At 38.1% G+C, this 14,595-nt stretch overlaps 1 protein-coding gene across 1 annotated transcript in view; it reads left to right on the top strand.

Moving 5' to 3' along the window:
* Window positions 1–14,499, top strand: part of LOC129057614 (protein FRG1-like) — a 309,759-nt gene extending 295,260 nt beyond the window's left edge. The window contains exon 6 of the mRNA XM_054547792.2: window positions 13,154–14,499. Within this exon, the coding sequence (XP_054403767.2) occupies window positions 13,154–13,208 (55 nt within the window). The 3' untranslated portion in view covers window positions 13,209–14,499. The remainder of the gene's footprint in view (window positions 1–13,153) is intronic.
* The last annotated feature ends 96 nt before the right edge of the window (window positions 14,500–14,595 follow it).

Here is a 14,595-nt window from a genome sequence, read left to right as displayed (position 1 = left end):
GAAAAAATGAAATCCAGAAATATGGCATATGCCATCCCTTATTTATTTCCCCATGCGACCAGCCAGCAGCTTCTTCACCTAGTCCCTGCTTCAAGCTGACTTTCTGTCTACTTCTCTATTGGAAATGGTGCTTCCCTAACGACTGCCTCAATGTCAGTTACCCAGAGGCCTTTTTTCCATCTTGTGCTCCTAAACTTCTATGATATTAAATGATATTACTCTTTCTGGAAATTCTCCTTAGCTTTGACTTTATAATTTTAATCTAACTCTGTTTCATTATTTCTTTTATAGCCTTTCTTTTCTCTATCCCTTTACTGCAGACATGTTGTACGGCTTTGTTCTTGACCTTCTGATCTCTCCACATGCATTCCCTCAGAGCATGTATCCATTTTCTTGGTGTCAGCCTTCTTGACTATCTGATTATTACCATCATATAACGATGTTGGTGATGAGCATAGCTAACATATCCTAGTCATTTTCCATGTGGGTTATAATAAGCACCCTATATAATTTGTACCATTTAATTCTTCAACCCTAAATGATACTATTGCTAACCACATTGTATGAGATGAGGAAACAGATTTTCATCAAAACCACGGAAAGCAAACGTGAGGAGCCCCTGTGTGTCTCCTTTGTTAATGCCTCTGGGCATCACGGCATGTGGATTGCGGTGGAATGGGGATTAGGAAGTGCAGCACTGTGAAAACACCAGAAAATACGTTATGATAGTGGTAAGGCCGCTCATCTCTGCACATTGAGATGGTTTTGTTTCTGAATCAGGTTTGAGATGAGCCAATCCTGACTCCAAGGTGCCACCAGGGATCACGAATTTAATAAGATCTTCATGGATGCTTGGAACCCAACTGGTCCCTGTTTTCTACTTTAGGGAAAGAGCCACAGCTTGAGTGGGGTGGTTTTGGTGTCACATACGCGGTCAATAATATCCACCGTTTTGGTGTCACATACGCGATGAATAATACCCACCTCTGCAGAGGAATCACTGTGGACTACTCCTCGTTTCATCTCATGCTCTTGCGATGGATCCCTCTCACCCGTTTACTGATTTCATTCAAATTCTTCAGCGACCACAGGACCCCGACTTGCCTTCTCTATCCTGATTCCCATCACTCTGCTTTACAGGCCTGGCCTGCTCCCGGCTCCTCACACCAGCGCTGCATGGCTCCCTCCACGCCTCCGCCCTGTTTCCTCCATCAGACAGAACTAGCTTCCTCCATCTCTATCGGGCAAAAGCCTGCCCAGCGTTCAAGACCCTCCTCAGATGCCGCCTCCACGATTAGGCTTCTTCCTGACCCCTGAGCCTGTAACACGCGCCACCATAACTCTCCACCTCAGCCCACATTCCCACAGCACTCGCGACGTCCGCCGCCCTCAACATGGCGCTTCATTCTATTTTAGGGTATTTCCTGCTTGTTTCTTGCACACACAGTCGCGCAAGGCACAGCCCTGAGTGACCCGCGCACCAGTGGCCCGCGCTTCCAGCCGCACCGCCACAGGCCAGCGAGGGCAGCCTGAGCCTCTTCCCGCCCCTGCGGGGACTGTAGCCAGCCCGCAGCTCTAGCGGGAGGCGGTTCCACAGCGCGCCCGGCAGCCCCACCACAGCCAGCACCGGCGCCTCCGGCGGGCTTTCCTCTCCTCGGGGAGGCGCGAATCCTCAGGGGCTCCTCGAGAGGGAGCCAGGGAGCAGCTGCGTGCGGACACCTTTCGGCCCTCTGCGGCCGCTGTAGCTCTCAGGCAGAAACGCGGAATTGGAAATCTCAGCCATTCAGCGTTTGGGTCAAGACGAAGGTGGGTTCTGGACAGACGTACACTGTCAGGGAGTGTTTACTTCGCCTCCACTTCTGTTCCTTTCCGCCCTGGTGCTGCTGTGGGTCACATACTCGTCCTGAGTCGGCTTCAGCCTCTCCGTGCAAGAGTCTCCCGGAGCCATGGCCGAGAACTCTTATGTGAAGTCGACCAAGCTTGTGCTCAAGGGAACCAAGGCGAAGAGGTGGGTCCTGCAGCTCCGGCGGCAGCCTCCTCAGTTCTTTTCGGATGCACTCCATCCCCGCGAATCCGGTAGAAGTTGTGGCCCGGAGAGCTGGCTTTGTGGCCTCTCAGGCTTCGCCCTGGCCCCTCTCCAGGCTGGACAGAGGCAGGACCGCGGTTCCTGGCGCCTGTGCAGAGAGGAGCAGCCTCCCGCGCGGACGACCCTGGAAACAGGACAGACGGGCGGGTGACCCGTGGCCCCGTACCCACGAGTTTGGGTCCCCTGAGGCATCTCTCCAGGCCTCTGCCTGGTGGATCTGCGTTAGTCTGATCTCGTAGTTCATGATAATAACTTCCTTTGTTAAGGATGATTATTTTCTCCATTGTCTCTTCCTGGAAAAATTATTGATTAATTTTTTCTAAGCTAATATGTAGAGTGAAACCAGGATGAATCACACAGGATGAATTTTTGAGGTGTATATGGGCTTTGATTGGGATGTGGGCTGGAACCTGCACTCTGTCATTTACTAATTTTGTAATTTGTGGCAAATTGGTTAATATGTCTGAACTTCCATTTACTCATTAACAGATCAAATATCTTTGAACCTCCGTTTACACATTTATACTTTCAGACCATTTTTTATACCTTTAGAAGACTGTGAGGATTAAATGAGAGAACATATATGCAGTAAATAAATTGAGCCAAATGTGAGGAGGAGGTCGTAGTGGTAATTTATTAGCTCTTTAGGAGAAAAATACCTGTGCACTCATATCCCTGCTTCTTTTTTAACTGGCAGATTTGCCCGAGGTTGACTGTGCATACAAATATTGAACATTTCCTCCTGGTCTCCGTGATAAACAGAGGTTTTGATATTTTTAGGCGACATGGAAAGAAAGTATCAAGGAGTGAGCTGAAGCCACTGCCCTTGAGAAGCCTCTCGAAGAGTCTGGGCTCATGAAGATGCCAGAATAAGTGACAGGTATATCCTGAATGAATGTGAGATTTTTAATGTGTGAATTTCCTGTGAGGAGTGGTGAGTTATCTTCTGAAAACTTTATGATGAAAATGCAGACAAGAGTGTCTTAAGATTATCGTAATGATCATAATTAATGCTTATATGGCACTTTCAGTGTGCCAAGAAATTGTTGTAGGCACTTTGCACATAAACATTTTTCAAATCGCTCTTGGTTTTTTATTTTTTTATTGCGATGTAATTCATAATTATAAAATTCACCCTTTTGTACAGTCAGTGGTTTTTAGTATATATTCAAGAGGTTCACCACTGTCTAGTTGCTCAGCATTTTCGTCATCTCAGAAGGAAATCTCTTCCTACCCATTAAAGCAGTCACATCCCATCGTCTCCCTCTCCTAGTCCTTGGCAACCACTAGTCTGCTATCTATGTGAAATTGCCTATTCTGAATATTTCCTAAGAAATCATGCAACGTGTGGCCTTTTGTATATGGCTTCTTTCACTTATAACATTTTTGAGGTCCATCATTGTTGTAGCACTTGTTCCTTTTTATGGCTGCGTAGTAGTCCATTGTATGGATGTAACATTTTGTTCATCCATTCATCAGTTGATGAACATTTAGGTTGTTTCCCTTTTTGACTATTGTGACTAATGCTAGTGTGAATATTCTTACGTAATATTTTTGTGGGCGTATGTTTTCATTTCCCTTGGGTATACATACTTAGGAGTAAAATTGCTGGGTCATATGGTAACTCTTTAACTTTTTGAGGAACCACAAACTGTTTCCTGTAGATCCTGCACCATTTTACATTTCCACCAGCAATGTGTGAAGATGCATATTACCTCTTAATTCTCACAATAGCCTTGAGAGTTAAGTTATTATCCTAATTTTTTAAGTGGGGAAACTGACTCTCAGAGAGATTCAGTACCTTTTCCAAAAATCGCAGAGCTAAGAAGTGACAGAATCAGGATTTAAAATCTGGCAGTGTGGCTCTACAATCTGCTTTGAACTTTAACATAATATGTACAAAGCCTGAAGCAAATTCTCAGTACTGTATTTAAGAGGGCATAGCAATGTAAGTCTTCCTAAATCAATAATGTAAAAACGAAACAGCTTAAAAGACTTCCAAGTTTCAATCTTACGATATTTATTTATCACACAAATCAATATACCTAAACTCATCTATATAAATTATGTCCTGTAGTAAGAAGAAAAAGAACAAAGGTAAGAAGAGAAATAGAGAAGATGAAGAAACCCAGCTTGATATGGTTGGTGAGTCAGTTTTCAGTGCTCTATTCTGAAAAAAGTTAACATTTCTTGAGATCTCATTGAAAATATTTTCCTAATTAGAAATTTATGATGTATTCATATTTGTCTTAAAGTGCTTAAATATTACCTACAGTTGTAAATTCCATTTATTAGCACAGTAGATGCTACTGATGCCTTTACTTCATTGTCAGAACAGAGCACAGAAGAGAAGAATTACAACTCTCTGACTTAGTAGGCACCATTAGACTGCTTAATAGCCAGAGATTCTGATACATAATTTTAAAGGCTTAATGTAAATGTTATTCAACCAAATATATTTTACAGGTTATTTTCTTTGAACATGTATACATTTTAGTTATAGAAGTCAGTTGTCTCTTAAACGAAGTATCTTCACTGGAAAAATCATTATTTTGTCAACTCTAAAATGAATGAAAAATTTAAATAAAATATCAGGGTAGCCTGTTAATGATACTAGAAATAAACTGACCCAAAGACACTTAACCAGCCTATTTTCCATTTAGTTGTTTCCATACCTTTTTTTTCTCTTTTAAAACTTGGCAAGTTGCATTTTGAATCTTCATAAATTATGGTAGCTTAAAAAATATATAAAATATGGAATGGTATAAAGCTAATGTTCTGGAAGAATCATTGCTTTTGAAATGGCAAATCAACAATTCTAAAATTTGGGTAAATATCTAGGGTAGATATGTAGATGTGGAATTGCTGTGTCAAAGGTTAGGTGAATGTTTAACTATGTAAGAAACTGCCAAAAATTTTCTAAAGTGGTTGTGCCATTTTACCCTCCCACCAAGAATGAATTAGTGCTCCAGTTACATCCTTGCCAAGAGTTGATGGTGGTATCAGTCTTTTCTCCCAGTCTGAGTTTTACCTTTTCAGTTTCTTAATGGTGGTTTTCAGATGGACAGTTTTTTTTTTTTTTTTTTTTTTTTGGAGATGGAGTCTCGCTCTGTCGCCCAGGCTGGAGGCCAGTGGCGTGATCTCGGTTCACTGCAAGCTCCACCTCCCAGGTTCATGCCATTCTCCTGCCTCAACCTCCCAAGTAGCTGGGACTACAGGCACCTGCCACCACGTCCAGCTAATTTTTTGTGTTTTTAGTAGCGACGGGGTTTCACCATGTTAGCCAGGATGGTCAGAAGCTTTTAATTTTTATAAAGCTTAGTTTATTTTTTTTTTCTTTTATGGTTACTGCCTTATCTCTTTGATCTAAGAGATCTTTGCTTACCCCAAAGTCAGGAAAATATTGCACATTGTCTTTTAGAGGCATCATAGTTTTAGTTTTTACATTAAATCTGTCATTAATCTCAAATTAATTTTTGGCATGGTGTGAGTCTGGTTTCAACATTTACCTTTTTTTTTTTTTAACATCTTGATAACCATTTATGCCAGCACCACTGGTGTTTCCTTTTTCCATTAATCCAGTTTCGTATCTTCATAAAAAATCAATTAGCTTTCTATGTATTGGTCTATTTCTGGACTCTCTTCTATCGATTGTCTGTTTTTTTGTTGGTATGTTTCTCTTGATTGCTATAATTTCATGAAGCCTTGAGATCAGGTAGTGTGAGACCTCCAACTTTGTACTTACTAACTATTAGTTTATTAATTTCTACATGGAAGTCTTTTGGATTTTCTCAGAGAATTGTATTGATTCCAGATCATTTGGGGGAGAATCAACATCTTAATACTGGGCCTCAATATTTCATAATTTTCAACGTAGCAGTCTTGCATGCCTGTTTAAAAATTTCTTCTTAAGTATTTTATAATTTTACACTACTGTCAATAGAACTTTTGAATTTGATTTTCCAGTTTTTTCCTGTTAGTACGTAGATCTACAATTGATTTTTGTATAGTGACTTTGTAGTCTGATAATTCTGTTTCACTTATTACTTCTAGAGGTTTGTTTATATAGAAAACTAAGAAATTTGCAATTATGTTTCCTGTGACTATTGTTTTACTTCTTTCTTTCTAATCCTTATGTCTTGTCTTGCTTTTTATTGGTTTATTATACTGTTCAGGACTTCCATAATGTTGAACAGAAGTCACGAGAATGGGCATAATTGCATTGTTTCCAAGCTTAGGCAGAAAGCTTTCAGTAGTCCACCATGTGGTATGATGTCTGTAGGGTCTGCAGAGAAAACCTTTATCAAGATGAGGACATTCCTTTTAAACTTTGTTTCTTGGGAGTTTTTATCATAACGATGTTTAATGCTGTCAAATGCCTCATTCTGTATCTGTTGAGACGATTATACAATTTTCTTCATTCTGCCTATAAATTACATTGGTTTCATTTTCAACTTTTAAACTAACTTTACATCCCTGAGATAAACCCCACTTGATTTTGGTGCATTGTCCTTTAGGATATCGCTAGATTTGATTTCTAGGTTTTTTTTTGTTTGTTTTTTGTTTTTTAAGATTTCTATATTGGTGTTGATGGGAGATATTGGACTTTTGTATCCTTTTCTTGTAATGTCTTTATTTGATTTTGGTGTCAAGGTGATATTGGGTGTCATAAAATTAGATGGAAAGTGCTGTCCTTCCCTGTTTTTGGAAATAGCTGTATAAGATGGGTATGATTTCTTCTTTACATGTTTGATAGGATTTACCAGTGAAGTCATCTGAACCTAGAGGGTTTTGTTTGGTTTGGTTTTAGTTTTTTGTGGGAGAATTAAGATTTTTTAAGAGATATTTTCAGATTTTTCTGTTGTCAATTTTGGTAATTTGTGTCTTTTAGGAAAATTTCCTTTCATCCAAGTTGTTGGATTTATTGGGATAAAATTGTTCAGAATATTCCTTTAATATCCTTTTAATGCCTGTAGAATCTAATCTGTATTGCAGTCTCTTCATATTGGTAATTTGTGTTTTTTCTGCTTTTTCCTGGATCAGTGAGTCTAGCTGGAGGTTTATCAATTCTTTATAAGATCACTTATTTTAGATCATTAATGATCTTTTAGTACAGGGGTATTCAATCTTTTAGCTTCCCTGGACCACAATGGAAGAAGAGCTGTCTTAGGCCACACATAGAATACACTAACGATAAGCTGATAAGCCAAAAAAAAAAAAGAAAAAGCAAAAAAATCTCATAATGTTTCAAGAAAGTTTATGAATTTATGTTGGGCTGCATTCAAATCTGGCCTGGGCCACATGCAGCCCTCAGGCTGGACAAGCCTGTTTCAGTATTACTTATTTTCTCTTTTTTTCATTTTCTATTTCATTTATTTTCAGTCTTTATTTTTCCTCCCTTTAACTTATTTTCAGTTTTCTTTGCTCTTGTTTTATTGCTTCTTAAGAAGGAAGTTAGATCTCTTCATTCCACTTTAGTTTTAGTTATAGTCAACACATTTTGCTTTCATTTTCATTCCATTCAAAATATCATCTAGTTTTCCTTGTGATTTTTCTTTTCATGGACACTTGAGTTATTTAAAAGTGTATTGATTTTAATTTCTACTACATACAGGTATTATAGGTATGTTATTGTTGCTGATTTCTAATTCATTCATAGTATAGTTGGAGAAAATACTTTCTTAGTGAATTTCCATGTATACTTGAAAAGAATGTGTATTCTGCAGATGTTGGTTCAGGGTTTTTTTTGTTTTTGTTTTTGTTTGTTTTTTGGAGATGAAGTCGCGCTCTGTTGCCCAGCAGGCTGGAATGCAGTGGCACTATCTCGGCTCACTGCAGCCTCCGCCGCCCAGGTTCAAGTGATTCTCCTGCCTCAGCCTCCAGAGGAGCTGGAATTACAGGCACCTACCACCACGCCTGGCTAATTTTTTTAATATTTTTAATAGAGGCGGGGTTTCACCACGTTGGCCAAGCTGGTCTCAAACTCCTGACCTCAGGCGATCCGCCTGCCTCGACCTCCCAAAGTGCTGGGATTATGGATGTGAACCGTGACGCCCGGCGGTTCAGTGTTCTTTAGATGTCAGTTAGATCAACTGGTGGAGCTTGTGACTATGCACATCTTCTGTGTCCTTACTGATTTTTTACTCATCCTACAATGTAGTGAGAGTGATGTTAAAATCTCAAGCTGTAATTCTAGATCTGTCTACTTGAGCAGTTTTTGCTTAAAGTATTTTGAAGCTGTCATGTGTACACATTTAGGATTGTTAAGTCTTCCTTATAAATTCAGTCTTTCATTTTCATAACATTTTAACCTTTATTTCTGTTAAATGTCTTGATGCCTAGTTAAATTATTTGACCACCCTTTTCCTCCTGTCAAGCCTGGGCCTTTGTTAGTTTGTGCTTATTTATTAGGTTTTTGCCTGTAGACTTAGACAGCGACTCTTACTCTAGGAAAGGCTCATCCTCATGGGCCTCTGTCACATGTTCTAGGTATACTTGGTGAGTTCTCGCCACTCTGCTATGTCCCAAATTTGTGTGATCTCTGGCATCTCCAGTCAGCCCTCAAAAGCGCCAGCCACTCTGCATAGGCCTTGTGGAGCCTGTTTGCTGTATGCACTCCCCCCAGCCCTTGGCCCCAGACCTGCAGAGAACTTTTGCATACACTTTTGAGGCCTCACCTGTATGTAGTTCCCTCTTCTCCTGTACCTTATTCCATAAACTCCAAACATGTTAGCACTGCAAGACTCTCAGCTTAGTGACAGTGACATTGCCTCATTTTTGGAGGTCTCTACCTCTGTCTGTGTGGTCAAGAAACTGCCACTCAGCAGAAAACAGAAGTGTGTGTGAGATTTGCTTCCTGTGTTTTCCTGTTCTCAAATATCACAGTCCTGTTCTGCCTGTGTTCCAATCCCCGAAAACAGTTTTCTCAAATATTCTATTCAGTTTCAGTTTTCTCATTGGTCATCGTGGGAGGGCAAGTCCATATCGGCTGGAAGAGGAAGTCCTTCTGCGACTTTTTCTCTTTGTCCTTCCACCTTCTTTTGCATTGTGGATTTTCTAAACTTGCCGTATAAGTAAGCATGTGTCTATTTGTGAAGGGAAAGAAAAAAACCTTTTAATTTTTTAAAGCTGTTCTGTTGGTTGCTCACAAGGTTCTGAAGGGATTGGTAAATAGGATGAAAGAAATTCTGTCTTTCACCTGGAGAATACCATGTGTGACATTCATAAAAATGAGCATGTCTGTAAGCAAGGAGTTTCACTGAGCTCTGCTAGATTCAGAAGCAATTGAACTTACAACATTGTAGTTTGCAAAACACAGATTTGATTTACCCAGGAACTAAAGCTAAGTAAGCTATGGGTTAATAGAAGGTCTGTGAAGGCTACTTAGACTACAGTAAGATTAGGGAAGAAAATTCCATTTCCAAATCTAAGATATATCTTTCCTTTGTGCCAAGCAAGTAATGAAGGCAGAGATTTAAAGGGGCCCTTAGCACAGAAGCACTGGGTTAGTCAGAAGGCGAGGTGAGCTGTCACACAGCCTTGATGCTAGAATGAGGGTGCCCTGGTAGTATCTTATCAGCCATGACAGTGGTGCATCAGGCCTTTTTTTTTTTTTTTTTTGAGACAGGCTCTTGCTTTGTTGCTCAGGCTGGAGTGCAGTGACATGATCATGGCTCAGTGCACACTCGACCTCGTAGGATCAAGCAATCCTCTCACCTCGGACTCCCGAGTAGCTGGGACCACAGTCTTGTACCACCATACTCAGCAAATTTCTTAATTTTTTTTGTAAAGATGGGGGTCTCCTTTTGTTACCTTGGCTGATTTTGAACTCCTGGGCTTAAGTGATTCTCTTGCTTCCACCTCTCAAAGTGCTAGATTACAGGCATGCCAGACATATGTAAACATTCTAAACTATGTGAAAATATGTGTAAAGCTTTATTATGCGTTGTGAGACAACACAGCGGGAATATTTCACCATCTGCCTAAGGTTTAAAAGGAAATAACTTTAAGCATGTGTCTAAATAGCAGGTAATGTTTTAGAGCAGATTCTCTTAAATTCAGCTTGGGCGTCTGCAGCATATACACAGCTTGAGCTGTAACCTAACATAGAGACAGGCAACTTCAGTGCCCACTGTTCTTAGGATCCACTGCTTTTTCACAGCTAAAACCCCCGAGTGGCACTGTTAAGTATTATGTTATGTTACTTTAGTCGTTAAACATATAAGCATACCTCCAAAGGTTGAATGTAGGCCACTTGCAGAAAGTAGGCAGAATGCTCACATTTAATTCTTGATGATACTGTGTTTAGCTTTCTTATTCTTTGAAATCTCATTGAGAAAAAATGTTGGCATCTGCTCAAAGTAATTTCTTTTACAGTTGACAATATTATAAGTAATGTTATTGTATCATTTCCCTACTTGGACAGAGTGTGAAAATTTTGAGGAGCTTGTCTGCCAGAAATTTCTTCTTCATTTGCAAAACATTAATGAGATATTATATTTAAATGATTTTATTTAATATTAAGTGTACTTGGTGAATGTGTCATAGAACATACAAACTAAAACTAATTTAAAGTTATTAACTATTACGTTTATAAGAAAGACTTGCTAATCATAACACTGTTCATAATGATTCTGAATAAAGCATTATTTCTTTTACTGAGAACAGTTGCAGCTATAACTCAATCATCTAAATTGTCATTAGTTTTATTGCTTTCTAATCGTCTTTAGCTGAAATTTTAATTTTGATTAATGTTCTTTTTCTCCATTGGTTTTGTGTGTGTGTGGAGGTAAAATACACAGAATATAGAATTTGCCAGTTTTTCTATTTTTACGTATACACTTCAGTGGCATTTAAATGCATGCACCATTTTACCTTCCCACCAGCATTGCAGAGGGTTTCAGTTTCTCCACATCCTGCCCGTCATTTGTTTTTCTGGTTTTCTTGGTTTCTGTTTTTTGTTTTTTGTTTGTTTTGATAATAGCATTCTAATGGGTGTGAAGTGGTATTGCATTATGGTTTTGATTTATATTTCCCTAGTGACTAGTGATGTTGAGCATCTTTTCGAGTGCTTATTGGCCATTTGTATATCATCTTTGGAGCAATGTCCGTGTATATCCTTTGCCCAGTTTTGAATTGTGGTGTTTGTCTTTTTGAAGTTCTCCATATAGTCTGGACATTAATTCATTATAATGTATGTAGTTTACAAATATTTTCTTCATTCTCTGGGTTGCTTTTTACTCTGTTGACAGTGGTTCTTGATGCACAAAAGTTTTTAATTCTGATGAAGTCCAGTTTGTCTATGTTTTCTTTTGTTGCCTGTGCCTTTGATGTTCTATATAAGAAATCATTGCCAAATTCATTGTCGTGAAGCTTTTCCCATTTTCTTCTAAAAGTTTTCTAACTTTAGCTCTTACATTTAGGTCTTTGGCGTATTTTAAGTTACCTTTTGTATTTGGTGTTAGATAAGGGTCCAACTTCACTTTAGCTAAAATTTTATGTATTTTAAAATTGATTATGAAAAGCATGAAATGTTTAGTTGAATAGAGAATTTTGTGCAGTGGAATTAACTGAATCTTTAAAACCTTTTTATTATGGAAATATCCAAACTAACGCATACATAAAAGAATATAATGAGTCCCCATGTGCCCAGGCCCCAGCATTAATTATCAATATTTTGCCAATCTCATTTCATTTACTTAATCACCCACACTCACATTTTTTTCCTGGAAAATTTTAAGTAAAATCACAGATATTATGTCATTTTACCCATAAGTACATAAATGTACATTTCTTAACGTGATATGTATTTCTCTCATCACCTGTTTTGTTCTTTATTTTTATACATTATACTATGTCATTATCAGACCTTGTAAAATTAACAAGAATTCCTTAATATGTCATATCCAGTTGATGATTGGCTCATTTCTACTCTAGTTAAAGTACAATTTAGGAGGAGGTTTGAGGATAATTTTTAACATTAAGATATAAACTTTTATAACAACCGTTAAAATAATTTTTGCTAGAGTCTAACATTTCTATTGGCAAATTGGAAATTAGTATACATAGACACAGATTCTGCTCGTTTTGCTTTCAATCTAAAATCATAGTTAAGGTTACTGGCCGGGCGCCGTGGCTCACACCTGTAATCCCAGCACTTTGGGAGGCAGAGGCGGGTGGATCACGAGGTCAGGAGTTCAAGACCATCCTGGCCAATGTGGTGAAACCCCGTCTCTACTGAAAATACAAAAAAAATTATTCGGGCATTGTGGCAGGCTCTTGTAACCCCAGCTACTCGGGAAGCTGAGGCAGAGAATTGTTTGAACCCGGGAGGCTGAGGTAGCAATAAGCCAAGATCACGTCAGTGCACTCCAGCCTGGGTGAAAGACTGAGACTCCGTCTCAAAAAAAAAAAAAAAAAAGATTACTATGCTAGAAAGTCTTCCTGTAGAGGCATTTTTAAGAAACATTATGATAGGCATTGCCTCTGGAAAGCAGACATGAATAGATGGCTGGGGTCTATCATGAGAGAGACCGTTCTCCATATATCAATTTGTATCTTTTACATGTTGTCTTTTGTTTTGGTCTTTTTTTGAGACGGGACCTTGCTCTGTCACTCAGGCTAGAGTGCAGTGGCATGATCATAGCTCACTCTAACCTTGAACTCCTGGGCTCAAGTGATTCTCTTTCCCAGCTCCCCGAGTAGCTGGGATTACAGGCATGCACCCCCATGGTTGGCTGTATGTTGCTATTTTGTATTTTAAAAACCTAATTCTGACTGTGCTGGTAGTTGCATGAATCTGTGCACATACATGCAAACATACACATGTAAAACTGGTGAAATCTGAATAAGCTTCATGGATTATATCATTGTCAGTTTCCTGATTCTAACAGTGTATGATACTTATACAAAATGTCATCATTGAGACAAAGCGAGTAAAGGATATGTGAGATCTTTGTATGATCTCTTACGATTGAAAATAAAAAGTTTTTAAAACTAAGTTATAATAACAAAGAACTCTGTGTCAAAACTAAAATATAAAGTCGAAATGTCAATTTTATTTTTTAGGAATCTGGTGGACAGTAAAAAACTTTGGCGAAATTTCAGGAACCATAGCCATTGAAATGGATGAGGGAACCTATATACTTGCACTCGACAATGGTCTTTTTACCCTGGGAGCTCCATGCAAAGAAGCTTTGTGTCTGGAAGGGAAGATCCTGCCACAAGTGTAGATTTTAGGACATTCATTCACTTAGGCCAAACTCTAACTAGTCTCAAACATTTTCCAAAGGAATGGAACCATTGCATTTGACTCTTCCATTTTTTTTTTAATTCCTTAATATTTACCAGCCATTGGCAAGTCCCTCTTTCTAATATAAGCATTTGAAAACATTCCGTGTAGTTCCAGAAGAGTATCTTTGGAAATCAAAACAACATGAATAATTAAAATAGTAAGTGGAAAGAAAAAAGAAAACATATTTGAGTCAAACATGTTTGAATTTCTTTTTTATTCAGACCTGTTACCAAAACTAACCTGGGTGCATTTAACAATTTAAAGATTCCTCATTTTCTTTAGTCCATTAGAGGAAGTACTAATGAGATACAAAGTAATTAGAAGATAAAAAGCAGTATCATTTGGTCAGCAAGGCCATCCATTGAATAAATGAAAGCATTTAGCTTTTTAAATAAGTGCTTTTTTATGACTGTATTTTAAAACATAAAGAGAAGCTATCTCGAAAGTTATTAAATAAGCATTAATCACCCTGTCTTACTCAGTGTATAAAATTAACAGTGTAGTTAAAAGAAGGTAAAATAGATCTTGATTCCAAAGATACAGTATTACAGTGACATCAGTATATCTGAATATTCTTACATTTAATTGCAGAAGGAAATAACCACATTTTTTTAAAGCAAAATAATGTCTTTATATTTATAGCAAATGTCAAATTTATTTTCAAATGTTTTTTCTCCAATAACTGATGAGGGCCTTAGTCCTCCAGAGCAGTTTATGGCTGTCAAATTATCTGATTCCCAGGTGAGCTTATGTTGTAATATAATTAGTAACTAGTTATTTTAAAAATTTAATTGTATTCATTAAAAATTTTAGTATCTGTCTTAAGCCCATGGTAATTTTGATATAAAAAACGAAATAGCTTTTTTGAAAAGTAAATTTTGTGATCTACTTTTAGTGGAATTCCTATCAATATATAATGCTAGGCTGGAAAAAAGATATGTAAGTTAAAAAATGAAGATTAATAATTTCTCCCACCAAATAAGATAGTTTAAAAAATAAATCAAATAGTACAAAACCTGTTTCATTGTTGCTATGATATTTAAACTCACTGTTTGGAAGTCTAAAGACAAACAGGAAGACTAAAAAAAGGAATATTGTTGAAACCAGCAGAGAATGTTACAGCATCTTAACGACCAAAAGAATATTTTTACTCACTATTTTTACAGTCATTTTATAAAATAACCTCTTTTATTCTCACTTTGTGCAGAAGTATAGA

The sequence above is a fragment of the Pongo abelii genome, chromosome 12 (genome assembly GCF_028885655.2).
Source record: "Pongo abelii isolate AG06213 chromosome 12, NHGRI_mPonAbe1-v2.0_pri, whole genome shotgun sequence".
NCBI classification, from domain to species: domain Eukaryota; kingdom Metazoa; phylum Chordata; class Mammalia; order Primates; family Hominidae; genus Pongo; species Pongo abelii.
The sequence above is the reverse complement of the archived record's forward strand: the minus strand, read 5'-3'. Positions and strand labels throughout refer to the sequence as shown.